The sequence below is a fragment of the Xenopus laevis genome, chromosome 1S (assembly GCF_017654675.1).
Source record: "Xenopus laevis strain J_2021 chromosome 1S, Xenopus_laevis_v10.1, whole genome shotgun sequence".
NCBI lineage: Eukaryota > Metazoa > Chordata > Amphibia > Anura > Pipidae > Xenopus > Xenopus laevis.
The window spans coordinates 33,623,866-33,645,798 of NC_054372.1; the positions used below are offsets into that span (position 1 = coordinate 33,623,866).

At 40.0% G+C, this 21,933-nt stretch overlaps 1 protein-coding gene across 4 annotated transcripts; it reads left to right on the top strand.

The window, feature by feature from the left end:
- Positions 1-3,235: 3,235 nt before the first annotated feature.
- lrp2bp.S (LRP2 binding protein S homeolog) lies at positions 3,236-21,933 on the top strand. 4 transcript variants are annotated; one of them, XM_041574977.1, is made up of 10 exons: positions 3,236-3,436; positions 6,580-6,687; positions 7,897-8,006; positions 8,583-8,696; positions 8,948-9,090; positions 9,166-9,271; positions 10,718-10,941; positions 12,707-12,872; positions 18,328-18,419; positions 19,701-19,982. In XM_041574977.1, exons 2-9 carry the CDS (start codon positions 6,591-6,593, stop codon positions 18,403-18,405), a joined length of 1,038 nt encoding a protein of 345 aa, XP_041430911.1. In that variant the 5' UTR covers positions 3,236-3,436; positions 6,580-6,590; the 3' UTR covers positions 18,406-18,419; positions 19,701-19,982.

The following is a 21,933-nucleotide window of genomic DNA, read 5'->3' on the forward strand; positions in this document are numbered from 1 at the left end:
GGCTATAGCCTAGGGCCCCACAGTGCTGAGGGGCCCATGGGGCTTTTCAATTTGTTTTTGAAACAAATCATCAAATGGAAACATTTTCTTAAATTTCCTTTTCTGTCTACAGTGCACATCTTCCTCCCCATCCCTTTCAAGAGGCCCAATTGCAACACTTGCGAGTAGCTTGGTTTAGCAAAGCTGTGCATTCTCAGTATATATATTTCTGCTACACACTCCAATTGACTTCTATGCAAATTAGTCTACAAATCATTTACTAAATCTCATGAGTGACACTACCACTGAAGTTTGTGTTTCAGGCTTTCTTAGTCAGACGTGAATGCACTGTATTACAGTAAAAAACTTAATTTTATATAACCTGGTTTTAAGTTTTCCCATTATTTTACACTTTTTTTGTGGACTCACGAATTCAAAATGCATTTCAGTGGGTGATTTCCCCAGATTTTACACCAAACTTTTGTCCTGATTTTTTAAAAAATGGTTGTGTGTCCTCTATGAATGTTATTAGTGAAAATAAGAGGTTTAAAATACTTGCCAGATGCATATTTTGCAATTATTCTGCACTTCATATAGTCAGGCATCAATCACTTGCGCATGTGACTGCCCCATCATGTAACAGTAATGCTGCAATGCTTAACCGTTGTCATGAACACAGTAAATATTGCATTTCAAAGTGCTTATAGAATACTTGTAGAATAAGTTGTTTTAACACATTTCCCTGAGGTTACATTTTCCTGGATTTTATAATATTTTTCCTGATCCCCTTAAAATGGATGTTCTTCTGTATTCAATATGTGGACCCCATTCTTAGAGACTCCCCTTTGCCTAAAGTCAGTATATAATCCCCTTTTTGACTTAAGCTCGTCCAGTTGGGTTTATGTAGAGCAGTCAATGCAAAGTGTTTATATATGTATATATAAAAATCCAAAATAAAAGTTCACACGGGGAACCGAGTGGTCTTGAAAAAGGTCTTAGGAACAGACCGAAACATGCACCTTTATTTTGGATTTTTGTAAAATGTTACAATAGGTAGCACCGTGGTCAATTTATTGTTGGTCACAGTGTGCTGAACATATTGGGACTATATATATAGATATATATATAGATATATTTATTTATTTATTTTACTGATTCCACAGATTGGAAGAAAAGTATGACAGTCTGCCTGTACTCACTGGGATCAGTTTGCCAATTCCCCCACTTTCCCCTGTAAAGCAACCCCTCCCTCAGGCTCACATTGTTCCATTTATGTATTTTTATTTTATTTTTTCGAAGTTTGTTTTTATGCACATTTGTACGCAAGTTTAACTTAATAAGTTCATGTAAAAAAGGGAGTGTATTTTGCCTTTAAAGGGGAAGGAAACCTAGCCGGCGCAAAACTTCCACCCCCCCTCCCGTTTGTTGCCCACCCTCCCTCCTCCCCCCTGGCCTACCCGTCCCGCTGGGCAAATGCCCCTAACTTGTTACTTACCCTTCTGCGCAGGTCCAGTCCAGGGAGTTCACCGACGACATCTTCTTCCACGCGAGCTTCTTCCTGCTGTGAACAGCGCATGCGCAGTAGGATCATTTCGCCGGTACGATCTACTGCGCATGCGCGTGACTTTTGGCGCATGCACAGTAGATCCGTACCGTCGAAATGATCCTACTGCGCATGCGCCAAAACGCCGTTCACAGCAGGAAGAAGATCGCGTGAAAGAAGATGTCGTCGGTGAACTCCCTGGACTGGACCTGCGCAGAAGGGTAAGTAACAAGTTAGGGGCATTTGCCGAGCGGGACGGGTAGGCCAGGGGGGAGGAGGGAGGGTGGGCAACAAACGGGAGGGGGGGGTGGGGGGTTTGCGCCGGCTAGGTTTTCTTCCCCTTTAACAACCCCAGTCCTTCTGCCTGCTATAGATGGGTCTCAGTTACTGAGATCTTAATTGTTCTATTATTGTAGTCCTGTGTCCTGACTCCTTATTTCTTGTTTCCAGACAAGGCTCCTCCTCTATTTCCCCCCTGTCTGTGTCTGTAGATTTGACACTAGCCTGGTTTCAGGCTGTTCTGCTGCTTCTCTTCTTTTTGTATGTCACATTCCTCTAATCTGTACTTCAGCCGCACCCTTTTACTCATAATGTAAGTCCAGCACCTTTGGCTGCCCTTGTGTGCACTAGGGGAATCTTGTAACATTAATGCAACCAAATAGCAGCTGGCCCCCAGTGGTGTAACTAGACAGGGCCTCCGACAGGAGGGACAAGTGTGCTGCAGTTTTGAAAACAGCCAGGCCCCCCTTGCGCTGAAGCCGTGCATGTGGCCAGCCGAAATGCGGAAGTGCCAAGAAAAGCCGAAGGACCCGAAGCCACGAAAACAGCCGAAGCCGAACTCCCGAAGCGGCAAAAAGAACCAAAGTCACGAAAATAGCCGAAGTCCCGAAGCGGCCAAAAAAACGGAAGTCACAAAATCTGCCGAAATTGAAGTCCTGAAGTGGTGAAAAGACCCGAAATCACAAAAACAGCCGAAATTGAGATCCTGAAGCTGCGAAAAGACCCAAAATCATGAAAGGAGGCAAAGTTGAAGCCCTGAAGCCATGAGTTCAATTCTACTGAACACCAATGTGGGTTTTTTGTTTTTTTCAATCCCCTGGCCACCAATGTATGTTCTTAATATTGTATAGGCCCCTGCCACCAGTGCCACTTTTAAGAGGGGGCACTGGCCCCAATGTTTTTTTAAAAAAAAATTTTTGGGGGCCCAATTTTTTTTAACTTGTAAGGGGGGCCCTGGCACCAATGTTTTTTTTTTTGTCCTGACCATCAATAGCTTTTTATAACTTGTGTGGGGGGGGGTTACTTTTTTAGCTCTGATGTCTGTGTGGTCTTTGGGCGGGATGGAGTGGGCAGGATCTGGGGTGGGGCTTGGGCGCTAGTATGGACGGGGCCCCCTGAAATTTTGTTGTAGGGCCCCGTGATTTTTAATGGCGGCCCTTTAACTAGATATTAATGGGCCCCACAGCAAATTATTTTTCAGGCCCCCAAAATGTCTATATGTTAACCTGTTTTACCAATTTTTATTTAACATCTATATGAATTTGGGCCTCATGGGGCCTCTATACCTCCTGGGCCCCCAGTTCCCCGGGGATTGCCACCTGCCCATAATTTTACCAGTTCCAAAAATATTCTAAACCAATGCCAATAACAGGGGATAAAGTAGCAGATGGTGTGCTCAGTATATGCAGTGTATAAATGCCCGGCAGTCACAAACATTATGTCGGCGGAGTCAGCAAGTCGTATCTCTCTCTACGCGCACGCGCCGGGTAACTAAGCAACGGTCTCCCGCGTAACCGCATCAAACACTGAACATCACATGTCCGGTGGGCGCAGAGCAGCTCCGACTTTAGCGTTCTGTTGGGAACTTCCGTGTGCGCGACAGTGAGGCTTGCCGGGGGACACGCTTCTTACATGGTGATAAGCCTTTTCATTCACAGATAATGGGCATCTGATCCTCGTGTAGGCACCTGAGAACTTTCAGGGAGGAAGGAGTGTAAATATCTGGAAAACCTGTGGCTGCTGGGGGGCACTAAATAACCGGAAATCAGACTGGGGCAGAGTTGGAATGTGCTGTGGTGCTTTGGCGATTGATTCTTAATTGATAGGGGATAGGGTACGGAAAGCATTTTAGGACATTTTCTGGAGAACACACGCTCTTGCGTGCGTTTTTTGGTACAAGTAATTTAGGTTCATGTTGCAATTGAGCGTGATTTGTGCAGTTCGGGTATCTCATTGACCCTTTAAGTTGGGGCTTGGCACATTATGGGTCCCTTGAGCGATTCTGTGACCATTCTGCTATAAACTGTCATTGGAAATGAATGTCAGGTGTTGGCACTTGGCAGCTAAACAGGTACTTGATTGCTCAACTCAGAGCAGTGTCCTAATTAATGCTACAAAGGTAAATAGTGTGTGTGTAACCCCCTGCCCAGCACTCCTCTATCCCTAAGGTCATGTTAATAAAAAAGCACTTTTCAGACTGCCTTTAGCTCCCTGTGTGACTAATGGCTCTCATCACCACTTTAACCATTTGTGTCAGAACATGGAATATGTGGAACTGACACAAAGCGAATGGATTTTGCATTTCTATTTGCATTTCTATGTTCGTGTGCTATACTAATTGGTTACAGGTAACACAGGATTGACCAAGAGAGCCGGCACACAAAGGATTAATTTAATTTACTGTGCCTTCTATATATATATATATATATATATATATATATATATATATATATATATATATATATATATATAAAGTCCAGTTGGCGCCAAAAATAGCCTGTGACATCATCACCAAGCGCCCACCATTACCAAAAAGTCATGTGATAGACAAAGTCATGTGATTGACAGAGTGTCAAATGTAATTAGTGAACCCCATCAAGCCTGTATCAAAAGGGCCAATATATAGAAGTGATAATAGTGGGTGATCCCTCTGATCGTCATAAGAGAAAAATGCATTAAAGTTAAAAACTGCGAGAAAAGTAAGTCTTTTCTAGTGCGAGGCCTGTTACTAGGCAATCGCAGTTTTTAACTTTAATGCATTTTTCTCTTATCACGATCAGAGGGATCACCCACTATTATCACTTGTATATATTGGCCCTTTTGATACAGGCTTGATGGGGTTCACTAATTACATTTGACACTCTGTCAATCACATGACTTTGTCTATCACATGACTTTTTGGTAATGGTGGGCGCTTGGTGATGATGTCACAGGCTATTTTTGGCACCAACTCTTCACTTTAAATTTGACCACACATCTGTTTGGTTTGTTTCTTCCTGAGGACGGCTAGAGTTGTAGCCGAAACGTCGGATCAATAAATCACAGCCTTTGCGGCTTTTTTTGAAGTCCTGTGAGTGCGGTTTTTTGTTACAATATATATATATATATATATATATAGATATATAGATATATAGATATATATATATATATATATATATATATATATATATATATATCACTTCATATTACATTGTAATGGGTTCTGTCTATTATGCTAGACATCTTGTTCGCTCCAGCCTTTAAAGGAGAAGGAAAGTCTGTTTGCAGAAAACTGCTCCATCCCGGGGTTCTTCCAGTGAGCACCACGGAGAGATCTTCTTCCGGCTTCTTCTTTATTCAAATTTCCCGGAGCAAACGCATGTGCTTTTGAATGAAATAGCCGACTTTTTAGTTATAGTTTGGCTTTTCGTTCTACTGCGCATGCGCGCGAAGACAGAGGAAGATGGAAGAGGGTCGCTCCATGGTGATCACTGGTATAACCCCAGTGCAGTTTTAGGGTGATAGGAGCACTGGCTCAGGGTTTCAGATAAGTCAATACAATCACTTGGGGGTGCATAACCAAGTGCACTCCCAAGTGCAAACAGACTCTCCTTCACCTTTAAAGGTCACATTTTCAGCTAACTGTACTAGAAACATTTTTTTTTATTTTGCACATTCTATTTATCCGGTTTTCATTTTTACACTTAACTGTTCCTGTAAGCAACAATAACAAAGACATTATATGATACGTTCTTTTTAATAAGAGCAGGCACACAATACTATATCTTAAAGTCACACTACACACAATGTACTGAAGTCAGTAGTGTTCAGAATACCCAGAAATGGTAATATTACACATGTATACAAACAAAGCTAAAGTTTCCTCAATACAGCAAACTTTTCATAGAGAGAGCTGCTGGTCCACATTAGGGTGAAGATATATGGATTAAATCAGTCAAAATGCGACCATTGCGCTCTGCCAGACAATCTCCACAGAGACCATAATTCCACCTTCATAAACAACTTTATTTAAGCACACATAGTGATATTGTGGCTAATATCGTGCAAACAAGCTTTCGTGTTTCGTGCGGCACTTCCTCAGAGCTACAGAGTTGCTGTGATGAAGACACACGGAGTTATTAGTAGCATCTACTTTTCACAGCTACAAAAAATAGATGATAATTTACTGATAACAGTCTACGTGTGTTTTAGCAGAGGCAATTCTCAGCATTGACTATGACAGGGTATTTTCTGGCGTTTTATAGTAGTGACAAGTAGCTGCTATTAGTAGCTCCATGTGTCTTTACCCTTAGTAAAGATCACACATCATTTCATGTGTAATTAAATCCATCCATTTCAAAGGGCCATCGATTTGCCTATATTGTGCAACTGGAAATACCCTTCAGATAATGATTTAGTGTCCTCTTTGTCTCTAACACTGCCTGTGACAGAAAACCTCCAGTTATATTTAATTGTAGAAGTACGACTTTGGACATTCCTCTTAACAACATAACCTCAAAGGAGACCATGTTATGATTAGTATTTCCCAAATGCTCTATCCTGCAAAAGCGATATCCATCCACATCACAGTCACATGTCTCATCCCACCAGTCTCAATAATACCAATTATGTGTCAAGTCTGTGCATGAAATTAACTCTAGCTTTCCCGTTTTGTCTGACTAGCTCCTTAGCATTGGTGAGAATGCAGCAGAAATACATTTGTTACTTTTAAACACATGTAACTGAAACAATGGGATTTGCAATGCCAATAACTCTGTTCTGCCCTTCCATCCTTACAGCGTGAAGAAAAATGAAGCTTCGCTCAGAGTGTCTGCCAAAAAGTGAGCAGGGAACCGTTTTGTATATTCTGAGTCAGCTGCCAGATTTTCCACCGTGCAAAGATCAGGGTAAAGACAATTGTGAAACATATTAAAGTCTTGGTTTACCCATCATAAGCTGGATAGGGCTACTCTAAATAAAGTGCTCGTGCCTACTCCCACAATTTTACAGAATGCCTTACCTTGTACACCTTACTAACAGAAGTGAAGCACTCTTGCAACCATGTACGTATATAAATGCTTTGCTCACAGGACATATCACTTGGCTTCTATTGATTCCCACTAGCCATAAACGAAAACAATTAAAGATGTTAGCTAACAGTTCACTATGTGTTGTGGACAAAAAACTATATCAGTCATCATTTTGGAGCTGCACACTTATGCCTTGAGCGCACTGCAGCTGTAACCACAAAATAATTCAGAATCATATTATTTTGAAGAGCTCTCTATGATGTCATGCTGTCCACATTCCTTTACATTTTTACGGATTAACACCATGTGTGCTTGAGAACTCCAAGTTTAGAGGTAAAATTAATTTTGCACTAAGATGTGCCATCTAGTGGTGAGCTTTCCATGAACACTAAAATATATAATGTATGTATATATCGTCATGAAACGCGCTTGCCCTTTTCAACATTATAGAACATTATTTAGCATACCTGGCAGATACATTTTTATAAATCAGGATGATTTTTAGTGGGATTTCTGTAATATTTGTATCAGTAATATGCAGCATGCTACCCTCAAATTGGTGTTGCATCCCACCGACAACAGACTTAGGCAGGTAGCTGGGTGTTGTAGAGCGTCTCAGTACATAGAGCACCACAAAACATAAAAAAAATGTCTCTGACACTATTGTGTGTCTTTTTCCTGTTTGTCCATTATTATCCTGGCCACCCCTGGGTCTTTATAGGTCACTAGTAGTGGGGTTCAGAAACGTAAGCATTAACCATACAGATGTATTCAGTTCATACACAGCTAGTCAGCTTCTGTTCATTTTAACTCAAACTTGTGAATTCTCAAAAATATTCAATAAACTATTTTAAAAAGTGGGCATAGCTATTTTTGTGTCGTATGTACAACATTTTTTTGAGCATTTTTTGAACATGTTTATGCCAAAATGTTTTTGGGAACGCCCCAGAAGTGTCCTCAAAAAGCCAAATAGGTTCTAGCGTAGCTGGCAGGCAGTTATATTCATGATTCCCAAACTATGACTTACCAAAACATACTGTATAACTGTATATATTTCACATAGTAAATTTGCCTATTTTTTTTAAGATTACAGCCATGAAGATTTACTGCAAACAGCTGAAACATTCTTAAAATCAAGAATTAAAGAAGGGGATGTTCAAGCAAATTTTCTTCTGGGGCAGCTTTTCTTTGAGGAGGTTGGATTTTCTTTAATTTGTGATGAAGGAAATTATGTTCAAATACAGGTACGGGTATGAGACCCGTTCTCTGGAAACCCGTTATCCAGAAAGCTCAGAATTACGGAAATGCTGTCTCCCATCGACCCCATTGTATACAAAAAATTAAATTAGAATGAATTCGAAATTCGCCTTGGGGAAATTTATTAATAAAATAAAATTATTTAAACTCGGATGAATTTAAACAACCCGAAAACTCGAATCGAATTAGATCAAACTCGATTCGAGTTTTTTTCTCCAAAAAAAACTCGAATGACAGGAAGGCTACAAACATCTCCAAAATTGGACCTCTCCCACTGATTTAAACAATAGTTCGGCAGGTTTTAGGTGACGAATACTCTAATTTGAATTCTTCTTGAAAAGGCCACAGTATGATAAATCTCGAAAATCTAATTCAAATTTTTTAAAAATTTAGATTCGAGTTTGAATAATTCCCTGGTCGAATTTTGACCATAAAAAAAAAATTAAAATATTAGAATTTTAAATTCGACCCTTAATAAATCTGCCCCTAAATGTCATTGTATTTTTTTTCTTCAGGGCTGGTATGAAGATGCCTTGTTGCAGTTTGAGAAAGTAAAAGATGAAGATAATCAAGCTTTGTATCAGGCTGGAGTGATGTATTACGATGGGCTGGGAACTCAGGAAGACCATGTGTGTAATCCAATAATCTAGTATTATGGTATTTCTTATGTTTATCATATATTATTGTAGTATTAAACTTAAAACAAACTTTATGCTCATCTGCGTTTGGACTTTTACTACACATCCAATTGAATTTGTCATGCAACCGTTTCCAGTATAATCCAAATCTAACAAATCCCATGAAAATTAATTCATCTATAATTTCCATGTATGTGGAACATTAAACAAGTGAATGAAAATGTGTTATTTGCATTTTCCAGAGGAAAGGAGTGAAGTATATGGAAAGAATCGTTACGTCAGACTGTCCAAGTGCAAAACACCTAAAATATGCTGCCGCCTATAATTTGGGGCGAGCGTATTTTGAAGGTTACGGGATTCCTCATTCTGACAAAGAAGCAGAAAGGTAACTATTTCACTGGTGCCTGTGGTTATCTTCACTTAATCCAATGCTTATTTGATGTACCTGTGTTTCTGAAAGGTGGTGGCTGTTTGCTGCTGATAATGGAAATCCAAAGGCAAGCCTGAAGGCACAGAGTGTGCTGGGGATGTATTATTCAAGCCCACCTAATGTGGATCTGCAAAAGGTTTGTTAAACTTTTTTTTTTCTTAATTGAAGGTTTTGATTATTTTACTCCTGTTACTGTGATTCTCATGTCCTGCATCTCCCTAGCAACAGTCACAAGGTTGAGGAATTATAAAAAGGAGGAGAGCAAGTTCGCCTTAGTTAGGCGAACTTGCTCTCCTCCTTTTTATAATTTAATTGAACTTGTTTATGTGTAAAAGATGGAGGTTTACATTTTAAAAACGACTCTTTCAGTCCGTGACTAACAAGGTGAGGTGGTGTTTGGGAAGGACTGCTTTCCTCACATAATATATATCTCTCTTCTTTTGCTACATTTCTAAGGGGCCGACGATTTGTGTTTTTTGAGTCTTAGCTAGTTTCTTCGCAACAGTATAGGGCAGGTAAAAAACGAGACCACAGTCCCGGTTACCCCGTCTTCTCCAAGCTTTGTGGTGTCCCAGGGGAAAGCAAAAATTTAGGCAGAACACAGGACAACTCCACCTCTCATTATTTCATTTTCCTATCTAAGATTTCATGTAATGTGAGCAGTTTATTTAATGAATTCATTCCAATCATTTTTACCGGCGACCAATTAATTCTCCAATTTATAATCTTGATAATATAAACTGTGATTTTTTTAACAAGTGATTAATTATTGCACTGTACTTTAAATCAATGATAATTTATTTTTATAAAAACGAATTAATTGTATACTGGGAAATCACTAAAAAACTAATTGATTTGTTTAATTAATTTAAGTAATTAATACTTTATTTATTACACTGCACTTTACTCGTTGGGATTAAATAAATCCTATTGGACCTTTAGTGAATATGTTTGTGAAAGTTCTCATTCATCCAGGTCATGGTATATCTATAGAAATAAGTCAAATCAACTGGACTTGCTGTGTTTTTCTTGAAGACGTTTCACCAGTCATCCAACTGGCTTTCTCAATTCGGAATAACTTGTACATTGGATCTTGCTTCACTATATATCCTCTGGAATGCTGCTCCAATCAGCATAATCTGTTTATCATAATCCACAATGATGTAATTAAATTAGGTTTTGATTGTATTAGCAAAATTGGAGCTTTGATGTGTTATTAAACCTTTAGAGAATAAGTGAGATATATCTGCTGAATAAGTATCTGGTGTTAAGTGATAATTTGATATAAGGGGGATTCTTTTCTCTAAAATTTTTCAAGTATTATTATGAGTATTATTATGTTTTTTGTAATGTTAATAGTGTCAGTGCCCCTGAATAAAGCGCAAATACCATTTTTGAGCAGCTCTAACGTGGCACTTCAGTGAGTAGGATTTTGTAATATTTGGCTCAGTATGATGCAGTTTATTTTAATTATTTTACAGGTTATTATCATGGTGCTTCTTTCTAACATTCTCATCCAGGGTTTAACCTGGTACAAATATTAAAATAAGTTTAACACAGAAAACCTCATTTGTTATTCAAGGCATTCTTGTGGCATTCCGAAGCATGTGGCAACGGTAGCCTGGAGTCACAAGGGGCGCTGGGTGTTATGTACCTGTATGGGAATGGAATAAAGAAGAATGTGCAGGCTGCAATAGAGTGTTTGAAGGAAGCAGCAGAGCGTGGAAATGTATATGCACAGGGGCATCTGGTCAGCTGCTACTATCAGAGGAAACTCTACACAAAGGCTGTGGAGCTAGCCAAGAAGTAAGTTATCCAACCTTTATTCTCAATAAGTGCATCTAGGTATTAACATGGATGGACAGCCTCCTGTAAGACCTCAGCTGGTTTAACTACTTCCCACAGCATTCCTTAGCATTTTCCGATAGTCATCGGTTTTCAGAGTGTTGTCGTTGAAGTGTATCTGGTTGGCTGCAGGATATCCAGAAGTGGGTGTTACTGTGGACTGTGATGGTTGTCAAGAACCTGACTGGCAGCATTAGAAGCATTGGTCAGATGTTACTGCACATCTCCCACAGCCCCAAATTATCAGCATTCCAGTTTATTCAGCTTTATTTCAATGTTTTTTTGCAATTCTTTTTCTTCTACTCCTCTGATACTCTTCTAGCAACTTCTGCTTTTACTATGTTCCCATGAACACAGCTCCTCCTCCTTCTAAGTTCAGTAGGTCAGTGGCATGTGGGCTGATTCTAAGCATTTTCACTTAGGTTTGTAGGTGCTTGGGGGGCAGACAAACTCCTTAAAACATCTTCATGCTCTTTGAATGTCACTCACCTGAAAGTGTTGGCAATTATCACTCAGTGGTGCATTATGTGGAATACACCTGTCAAGAAAGTGCCCCAGCGCTTTCAGCCATTTGTTATACAAATTGATTGGGTCATTTCAAATGTTTCCTCCCCCTCCTATTAAAGGGGAACTATCGCGGAAATGAAAAATGTAATAAGCTTCATCATACTAAAGTAAGAAAAAGTACAATCAATTAGAAATTCTGCATTGTTTCTGTAATAATCAAGTTTATATTCACTATTCCTCTCTCAGCATATTTTTCTCTTCATTCTGTCTTCATGCAGCAGTTGGGTGTCAGATGAATGATCTAATATATCTTATAGGAGGCTTCCTTTACTAGCATATGTATTAGAGCTCACTTAAATAACTGATTCCAGTACAAACAAAATCTAACAAAATAACTGCCTTTTGCACAAATTCTGCATGAAGAGAGACAGGATTTCAGGTGATTTTAATAGAGGGAGCTCTAATACATCTTCTAAGCAAAGGAAGTCCCCTATAAGATATATTGGATCTAACTGTCATTGAATATCTGACACCCAACTGCTGCATGAAGACAGAATGACGAGAAACAGATGCTGAGAGAGGGATAGTGAATATATAGTGAATAAAGTAGCCCATCTTGTAAAATATAAGGATATTATAAGTTACCGAGGAGTTTCATGACCATATAAAAACACAAGGCCAAAGGCCGAGTGTTTTTATACAGGTCATGAAACTCCGAGGTTTCAATGAGTCGTGTGACAGAAATTACATCAGAACGCACCGTTTATAATGATATAATTTACAAAATATTCATGGCTTTTGTGTATTATAAACTTGATATTCAGAAATAAGGTGAGGTCTCTTCAAGCATTTTTATGGCCACCCAGTCTGCTCAAGAGCTCCGTACATTTCTTGGCGTGGAATCTACATTTTGTTATGTAGCTAGCCTTCCCCTTCCAATATGCAGTGTAACAGAGGTCCACACAATCACTGGGTTGGGGTGTTATTCACTGCCAGGCTGTGGCATTTACACATTCATCAGGTACAGCTGGAATTCTGTAACCAGTTACATATTGAAAGCAATTTCTGAAAGATCGTTACTGGTAAATGGTGCAACATTAGTAGTATGATTGTTTTGGGCCCACCCTAAGAACTGGTTATAAAACTAATTATTTTAAATGTTATCCTGATTGATACAAAAGTACCATACTAACAAGGATTTCTTTGGTCTGCTTAACAGGATTGTGTCACATGACAATATTGAACTGCTCGTAAATACAACCGATTGCCTTCCTTCATACACTGTCAAAGGAGTTGCCATAGCCACATTCTATTTTGCTAGATGTCTCCATCTTGGACTTGGCATCAAACAAGATAGCACAGCTGCGAAGCAGTTATATTCAAAGGTAAAGATCCTTCATTTCTATGTTGGAAACTGTGTGGTATTAGAAGAGCAGGTTATTTGCCTTTAAAGGGATACTGTCATGGGAAAAAAAAACATTTTCAAAATGAATCAGTTAATAGTGCTGCTCCAGCAGAATTATGCACTGAAATCCATTTCTCAAAAGAACTAACAGATTTTTTTATATTCAATTTTGAAATCTGACATGGGGCTAGACATTTTGTCGATTTCCCAGCTGCCCCTGGTCATGTGGCTTGTGTCTGCACTTTAGGAGAGAAATGCTTTCTGGCAGGCTGCTGTTTTTCCTTCTCGATGTAACTGAATGTGTCTCAGTGAGACATGGGTTTTTACTATTGAGTGTTGTTCTTAGATCTACCAGGCAGCTGTTATCTTGTGTTAGGGAGCTGTTATCTGGTTACCTTCCCATTGTTCTTTTGTTTGGCTGCTGGGGGGAAAAGGGAGGGGGGTGATATCACTCCAATTTGCAGTACAGCAGTAAAGAGTGATTGAAGTTTATCAGAGCACAAGTCACATGACTTGGAGCAGCTGGGAAATTGACAATATGTCTAGCCCCATGTCAGATTTCAAAATTGAATATAAAAAAATCTGTTTGTTCTTTTGAGAAATGGATTTCAGTGCAGAATTCTGCTGGAGCAGCACTATTAACTGATTCATTTTGAAAAAATTTTTTTTTTCCCCATGACAGTATCCCTTTAACAAAGCATCTCTCTGAAGAGTTACAATGTGCCATTGTGATTGATTAGTGGAAGAGTTTATATGCCGAGGACTTCAACACCAGTCAGTTGACCTGAAGAAGCTGCTCGGATGAGTAGTGAAACGTCTTCAGTGATGACACAGCAAGTCCAGATGTTTTAGAATTAATTTTACTAGATTTAAAGGAACAGTAACATCAAAAAATATGGGTTTTAAAGTAATAAAAATATAATGCAGTGTTTGCTTCAGAAACATTACTATTGTTTATATAAATAAGCTGCTGTGTAGCAATGGGGGCAGCTATTCAAAGGAGAAAAGGCTCAGGTTACACAGCAAATAAGCTCTGTAGAACATAATCCACTATTTAACCAGTGCCATAAAGACTTAATTCAGTTTCCGCCATTGCTACACAGCAGCTTGTTTATATGAACTATAGTAGTGTTTATGAAGCAAACACATCAGTTGTATCAGTGCAACAGTACATTATATTTTCATTACTTTAAAACACTTTCATTTTTTTGGTGTTACTGTTCCTTTAACAAAGTGTGTTTCACAGGGAACTCTCTCTTCTGCTCACAAATGGTATAAGCTGATCCACTACCTAAATTTGCATTCGCTGTCAGGCCAATATGGTACAGACAGTATGGATTTGACATGAAAACACTTTATGAACTTTTGGACAGAAATCCACTCTGTATGCACGACAGGTTGATTCTGTACTTGTCAGCACATTCAGAGAGAGAGAGAAGGCAGCAGATGAGCTTTTCTCTGCTGGAGATGACCGCAAAGAAAACAAATTGTGTGCCATTAGCCTTAAAGGGATACTGTCATGGTAATTTTTTTTTTAAACGCATCAGCTCCAGCAGAATTCTGCACTGAATTCCATTTCTCAAAAGAGCAAACAGATTTTTTTATATTTCATTTGCTCAGAGACTGTCTCTAGTAAAGCTGGCCATAGATGCAAAGAATGATTGGACTTCCCCATCTCCCGACCTGCCACTAACCAGTCAGATCAAATAAAGTAGTAAAATAACAGATCAGTCGATGTTCTGCCCCTGACAGCAATCGTACAAAAGTTATGTCCGACAAAGCTGGCGACAGTCTCCCACTGAAAATCGTCAGATCGGCAATACATGCAGAGATATTTTCGGCAGCCGACAGAAATCTTTTAACCTGTCCGATCGACCAAACGAACGATCTCTGTGGGAAAAAAAATGTCACGACTCTCCACACGTGGTCCGAAAATCGTAAGAATCCTCGATTTGTACAATCGGATTGTTGCGTCTATGGCCAGCTTAATTAGTCTTGCCAAAAAAAGCCCCAACTGTGCCATAAGCCTTGAATAGTTTTGTCTTGAAATAACTATACTAATGAATAATTATTTAGCACACACATTTAGCACTGTTTAAAATCTATCCTACTGTACGTTTAAGCCTTTGGGGGCTTCTTCAGTGATCCCTGCCTGACAGGATCAGTTCCAGTAGAAAATATAGTTAGTGAGAAAAGGAAAGCCTTTTGATGCTGCTCCGGTCAGGAAATTGTTTTTCTTCTTATATTTCTCTGATCAGTTTTAACATATATATATATATATATATATATAGATATATATATATATATATATATATATAGGTACACAAAACTGGAGCACTCGTTATGTAGCAACAACTGCCTGGGTGCGGAATTCAAAAAATTATGTAAACCAAATTGCTGTACAAAAAACGCACAACCAGGTCTTTTCAAAGGTGTCCAAAAAACCAAAATTTTATTTCGACGTTTCGGCTTCTATACTGAAGCCTTTCTCAAGAGGTGTGCACAGTGCAAGTAACAGTCAATATTTAAACACAAAATGGCGCCAAAATTCACAGTATGACGTCATGACCTCATGTGGGCGTTACCCAGTGAATGAGTATAAGTAAAGTGTACTAAAAAAACGTTTCCCCTATGTGGTTGTGCTGAATAACATCCAGCTTAACAGGAGATAGAATAGTAGCTAAAAAGAAAACATCCATTATCCCAGTGTATTGGAGGTCTTAACAAACATCGTGCAGTCAAAGTTAAACTAAGTGAACAATGTGCGCTGTGGTACTGATCATCACTTACCCCCAGAGAGGACCAGGAGTGGCAGAAGGTTTTCGCTCAGTATCGCCTACACGGAGGGAGACGTAATACACATTGCAGCAGGGCACCCCCTCACGCAACAACGCAAACCAGCTGGCCGGCTCCTGTTATCGGTAAATGCCGATCTCCCCGTGAGTCTCTGCGTCTGGACCCGCCTCCTTGTCAGTATCGGGTAGCGCCTGTTCGTAACATCTGTGCGCACTGTCTGTGCAGGCTGCTCAACTCATTATCATAACTCAATTGTGTTAGCCATCACACGCTCAGGGATTGGAGCAAGGGTGAGAATACATCACACTCTGTTCAATCCCCCCTACGTGATCACTCTGGCAGACGGGAGTCATTGTCATAGAGTCCTTAATGCAAAGCGTTCACATGCCCTGAGACTGGGGAGAGGTGCGCGGCCATCATGCTCACTACTGGCTCTGTATGTTTAATCTCTGTCTTATGTTTACTGGGTCTACGGGGTGTCCAGCTGTTGGTTACGTCTTACCTACCTAAGGCCTGTCCATCAAATGGTGCCACTCCTTCTATGCCTTCCTGGGGTCAGAACATGACCAAGATGTACTGAAGCTCCTTTGATCAGATACTGTGAAAAAATAAAAACAAAAAACAACCTTGTAATTACAGCTTGCATATTTTGAACATTCAAAGATTATATGTAATAAAACATTTCCACATTTCTGCAAAATGTTGCAAAGAGTGTATCCATAACATTGCCATCAGCCGATGCTGTTTAAAGGAAATAAAATAGCTACATTTATGAAGAGTCTGTTTAGACCATTGGTACAGACTACACGAACGCATCCCACAGCCCCTTGTATATTACTATCAGTAAAAAGGGGATATTGGGAGAGTCTCATTCAATCCCCTCGGGGCCAATGTGTCCAGAGTGAAAATCCACATACTCTCTCTCTGCAAAAGCAAGAGACCTCTGTTCCCTCCTCTTTTGGGCATCGGTACATGATCTATTATCATATGCCTGAATTGCGGTACTGTGTGTCTCATTTTGAGCCAATGTCTGGGAACCGGTTGTTCCGCCTTTCCTGTGGTCAATGCGCTTCTAATTGCACTGCGGTGATTGTTCATTCTTTCCCGGTAAGTTGTAGTGGCTTTGCCCACGTAATAGAGACCACATGGGCACCAAGCCATATATACAATATGATCCGATGTGCAAGTTACTCTATGTTTGATTTTATACTTCACCCCCGTCCTTGGGTGTGTGAAGAAAGTGCCTTGTGACATACCCCCACAGGTCAAACAATTAATGCATTTGTAACAACCAGGTTTGAGGGGACGGTCCAGCCAGGTGCCTCCTTTATTTGCCCCCCCACTGAGATTTTTGACCACCAGCATGTCACTTAAGTTACGACCTCTCCTATAGGCTATCATGGGTGCCTTTTTCTCATAAAAGGGTAAATCCGCTTCCGTACTGACAACTTCCCAGCGGTCCTTCAGTGCCCTTCTGATCTGTGGGCTGGCATCTGTCCACTCTGTCAGAAAAATGGAATCCAAACCTTCCTTTGAAGTTTTCACCTTTTTCTGCAATAGGTCCTCCTGGCTGTGAAGACGGGCTCTCTCCAACTGCTGATTAATTAGGGCCTCCGGATAACCTCTGGAAGAGAACTGATCTGCCAGGGTGGTGAGTTGTAGTTCTGCCGTCGCCCGGTCAGAATTATTTCTGATCACTCTGAGAAATTGGGAATAGAGAACCCCTCGGGACATATGTGGTGGATGGTGAGACTGTGCTTGTATGAGGCTATTCCTGTCTGTGGGTTTTTTAAAGAGAGTGGTACAAAACATGTTGTCATGTATAAATATACTCACGTCAAGGTAGTCAATCTTGTGCTTGTCATACGTCATAGTCAGCTTTATAGGAGAATCCAAGTCATTGAGGGCCTTATGGAAGTCAGTAAGCTCAATCTCAGTTCCCTGCCACAGCAATATCAAATCATCAATATAGCGTTTATAGAATGCCACCTTATTCCCACCCATAGGTAGTAGATGTTGATTCTCAAATTTTTGCATAAATAAATTAGCAAAGGAAGGGGCTACATTTGAGCCCATGGCGGTCCCAGATATTTGTAAGAAAAATGAGTCGTTAAAAGAAAAATAGTTGTGTGTCAATGCCAGATCCAACAGAGCAATCAAAAATTCTGTAGGTGGTGGCCCCTGGTGTGCACTCTGTAATACTTTTGACATTGGCTCAAAATGAGACACACAGTACCGCAATTCAGGCATATGATAATAGATCATGTACCGATGCCCAAAAGAGGAGGGAACAGAGGTCTCTTGCTTTTGCAGAGAGAGAGTATGTGGATTTTCACTCTGGACACATTGGCCCCGAGGGGATTGAATGAGACTCTCCCAATATCCCCTTTTTACTGATAGTAATATACAAGGGGCTGTGGGATGCGTTCGTGTAGTCTGTACCAATGGTCTAAACAGACTCTTCATAAATGTAGCTATTTTATTTCCTTTAAACAGCATCGGCTGATGGCAATGTTATGGATACACTCTTTGCAACATTTTGCAGAAATGTGGAAATGTTTTATTACATATAATCTTTGAATGTTCAAAATATGCAAGCTGTAATTACAAGGTTGTTTTTTGTTTTTATTTTTTCACAGTATCTGATCAAAGGAGCTTCAGTACATCTTGGTCATGTTCTGACCCCAGGAAGGCATAGAAGGAGTGGCACCATTTGATGGACAGGCCTTAGGTAGGTAAGACGTAACCAACAGCTGGACACCCCGTAGACCCAGTAAACATAAGACAGAGATTAAACATACAGAGCCAGTAGTGAGCATGATGGCCGCGCACCTCTCCCCAGTCTCAGGGCATGTGAACGCTTTGCATTAAGGACTCTATGACAATGACTCCCGTCTGCCAGAGTGATCACGTAGGGGGGATTGAACAGAGTGTGATGTATTCTCACCCTTGCTCCAATCCCTGAGCGTGTGATGGCTAACACAATTGAGTTATGATAATGAGTTGAGCAGCCTGCACAGACAGTGCGCACAGATGTTACGAACAGGCGCTACCCGATACTGACAAGGAGGCGGGTCCAGACGCAGAGACTCACGGGGAGATCGGCATTTACCGATAACAGGAGCCGGCCAGCTGGTTTGCGTTGTTGCGTGAGGGGGTGCCCTGCTGCAATGTGTATTACGTCTCCCTCCGTGTAGGCGATACTGAGCGAAAACCTTCTGCCACTCCTGGTCCTCTCTGGGGGTAAGTGATGATCAGTACCACAGCGCACATTGTTCACTTAGTTTAACTTTGACTGCACGATGTTTGTTAAGACCTCCAATACACTGGGATAATGGATGTTTTCTTTTTAGCTACTATTCTATCTCCTGTTAAGCTGGATGTTATTCAGCACAACCACATAGGGGAAACGTTTTTTTAGTACACTTTACTTATACTCATTCACTGGGTAACGCCCACATGAGGTCATGACGTCATACTGTGAATTTTGGCGCCATTTTGTGTTTAAATATTGACTGTTACTTGCACTGTGCACACCTCTTGAGAAAGGCTTCAGTATAGAAGCCGAAACGTCGAAATAAAATTTTGGTTTTTTGGACACCTTTGAAAAGACCTGGTTGTGCGTTTTTTGTACAGCAATTTGGTTTATATATATATATATATATATATATATATATATATATATATATATATATATATATATATATATATAGATATATATATATATATATATATATATATATATATATATATAGATATATATATATATATATATATATATAGATATATATATATATAATGCTCTTATTATTATTTATATTTATTAGCTTTGACTTTTTATACTTGGGCACTGGACTGTACAACTGAGGGGTGCATGTCTCTTAACATATCTATATACAATACTGTTATTTAGCAGGCATAGTGTACATGTATTAGATACATAAAGCTTGACCAGGCTGCCATGTGTGTGTCCTTTGCAGACTGGTACTTACATTTTGCTGTTCTCTTCTAGGCAGCCCAACTGGATGCGCAAGTAGCTGCTGAGCTGAACTTTGACATCATTTATGGAAAGATTTAATTTGATTTCAACGCTTTGGTGATACCAGCATGGAATGGGTACCTGTTAACTGCATTTACAGTTCAACCACCAGTACAAGTTGTTTAGGTATACAGTAATTAAAGGCCTGGATGCATAGATAATTTAGCCTTGGAATTAAATATCTAGGTATTAGGCAGGTTTGTCAGCAATTAGTCCATTTAGCTTATGGACGCTTCCCTTTCGCCCATTCTGCACGGATGCAATGGCTGAAAGTTTGGGTGGTTGTGAAGTGTCTTCCGGACTTTGGCTGCTGGGAATGACACAACAACAGTCATGTTTAATATCTACATTTATATCACTGGTATGAACACCTGCTGGTCATTTAGCAAAGAAGCTATAATGCACATTAAGGGGCAGATTTATTAAGGGTCAAAGTGATAATTAGAATTTTAGAATTTTTTTTTTTTGGTCAAAACATTCAAATTGTGAATTATCCAAACTCGATTTGAATTTTAATTCGAATTTCATCATACGCTGGCCCTTTAAGAACTTGAATTTGACTATTTGGCATCTTAAGGGCCCTTACAAACAGCCGTTTTTTTCTGCGGTCCCCTACATTGTGCTTTCTTCTGTTCAGCCGCAGGGGAGGGCAGGAGTAGACGCATTTATTGTGAAGGGGGCTGTACTCACACAGACGCATGTAAGCACCGAACGCAGGTGGGACGAAGCATGCTGCATTTCACCTGCGGCCATCGCTTACATGCGTCTGTGTGAGTACATCCCCCTTCACAATAATTGAGTTTGTCTACTCCTGCGGCTGAATGGAAGAAAGCGCAACACAGGGAAGCGCAGGAAAAAATGACCGCGTGTAAGAGCCCTAAACTCGGTGTATTGCTATATAAGTCAATGGGAGAGGTGATGTTTGCAGCCTTCCTCACATTCAAGGTTTTTTAATTGGATTCGAGTTTTTCTAATTCGAATAGAAGGATTAGAAAAATTTTCAGGTTGATTCAATTCATCCGAGCTGAGAAAATTAGAGCTATCAATAAATTTCGATTGGTCGAATTTCGAGTTAATGGTAGTTTTAAAAAACTCACGTGAATTGACCCCTAATAAATGTGCCTGTAAGACAGCAGCTGAAGGGCCACCAGTGAGGCAGAATACAAAGGGCAAACCTAAATTAGAAGACCAAGAATTCTCAGAGATCGTCTTATTTTGGTGCATAAAAGTGCTATCAACTGTCAATTGCCATTGAGTTGTTGTGCCACTGATTAGACTCAAAAATATTCTGTAAATATATATTGTAAAAATTAGCATTTTGGTCCTATATATATATATATATATCTCCCCAGCACCTCCCCCCCCACACACGCGGCATATGATATGGAAGTAGAGACTAAGCATAAAGATGTCCATTTTTAATTTATTGCTTAAAAATAGTTTCAATAATGGGCAGTCTTTGGTAAAAAATAAAATCAAGAATAAAATATTCACAAGTAACATTACATAGAGTATTGCACAAAACTCTTTTCTTCAAAACTCATGCAACATGTCGGATGTTGTGAAGAAACAGGGAAGTGAGGGAGAAATCGCAGGTAAGAACTACATTTATCCGACTGTCGGATGAAAATGCAGCGCACTGTTTCTTCACAACATCCGTCATGTCGCATGCGTTTCGTTGCATGGCGATGTGTTGGCACTGGATGCATCGTTGAGTTCCTCCCTGAAGTTCATCAGCCAACCCCTGTGTGGCCATTTAGTTATTATTCACAGTACTGAAAGGAAGAACTGGGTAGGTGATAAAAGTTTTTTTTATTGTTAATTAGGAATCACAGTGGTTAGTGGGGTCTGAGGTTTAATTCCAGCCAGGGCACTATCTGCCAGCAGTTTGGATGTTCTCTTAGCAGGTTTTCTCCATTTTCCTATCACACCCCAAAAGTACAGAGGCGGGTTCATTGGCTCTTGATCACATTGTTTGTGTGAATGTGATGGAGACCTTAGAATGTAAGCTCCACTGGCGCAGGGACTGAAGTGAATCATGTATGATCTCTGTACAGCACTGTGTAATATGTGAGCGCTATATAGGCTTTGCCCACTAACATGCACTTTGTTTAGCTCTGCTCTACTCTTCATCTGATTTCCTCTGCCTTTAAAGGAATTGTCACTGTAGCTCTAATAACCATAAATAATACTTCTAGTCACATGA

Bases quoted from the DNA above. Each gene is read 5' to 3' on its own strand.
- lrp2bp.S (XM_041574977.1), top strand. From the start codon at position 6,591: ATGAAGCTTCGCTCAGAGTGTCTGCCAAAAAGTGAGCAGGGAACCGTT. The intron at 6,688-7,896 runs GTAAAGACAATT...ATTTTTTTTAAG, and splicing joins TCCACCGTGCAAAGATCAGG to ATTACAGCCATGAAGATTTA. The intron at 10,942-12,706 runs GTAAGTTATCCA...TCTGCTTAACAG, and splicing joins GCTGTGGAGCTAGCCAAGAA to GATTGTGTCACATGACAATA.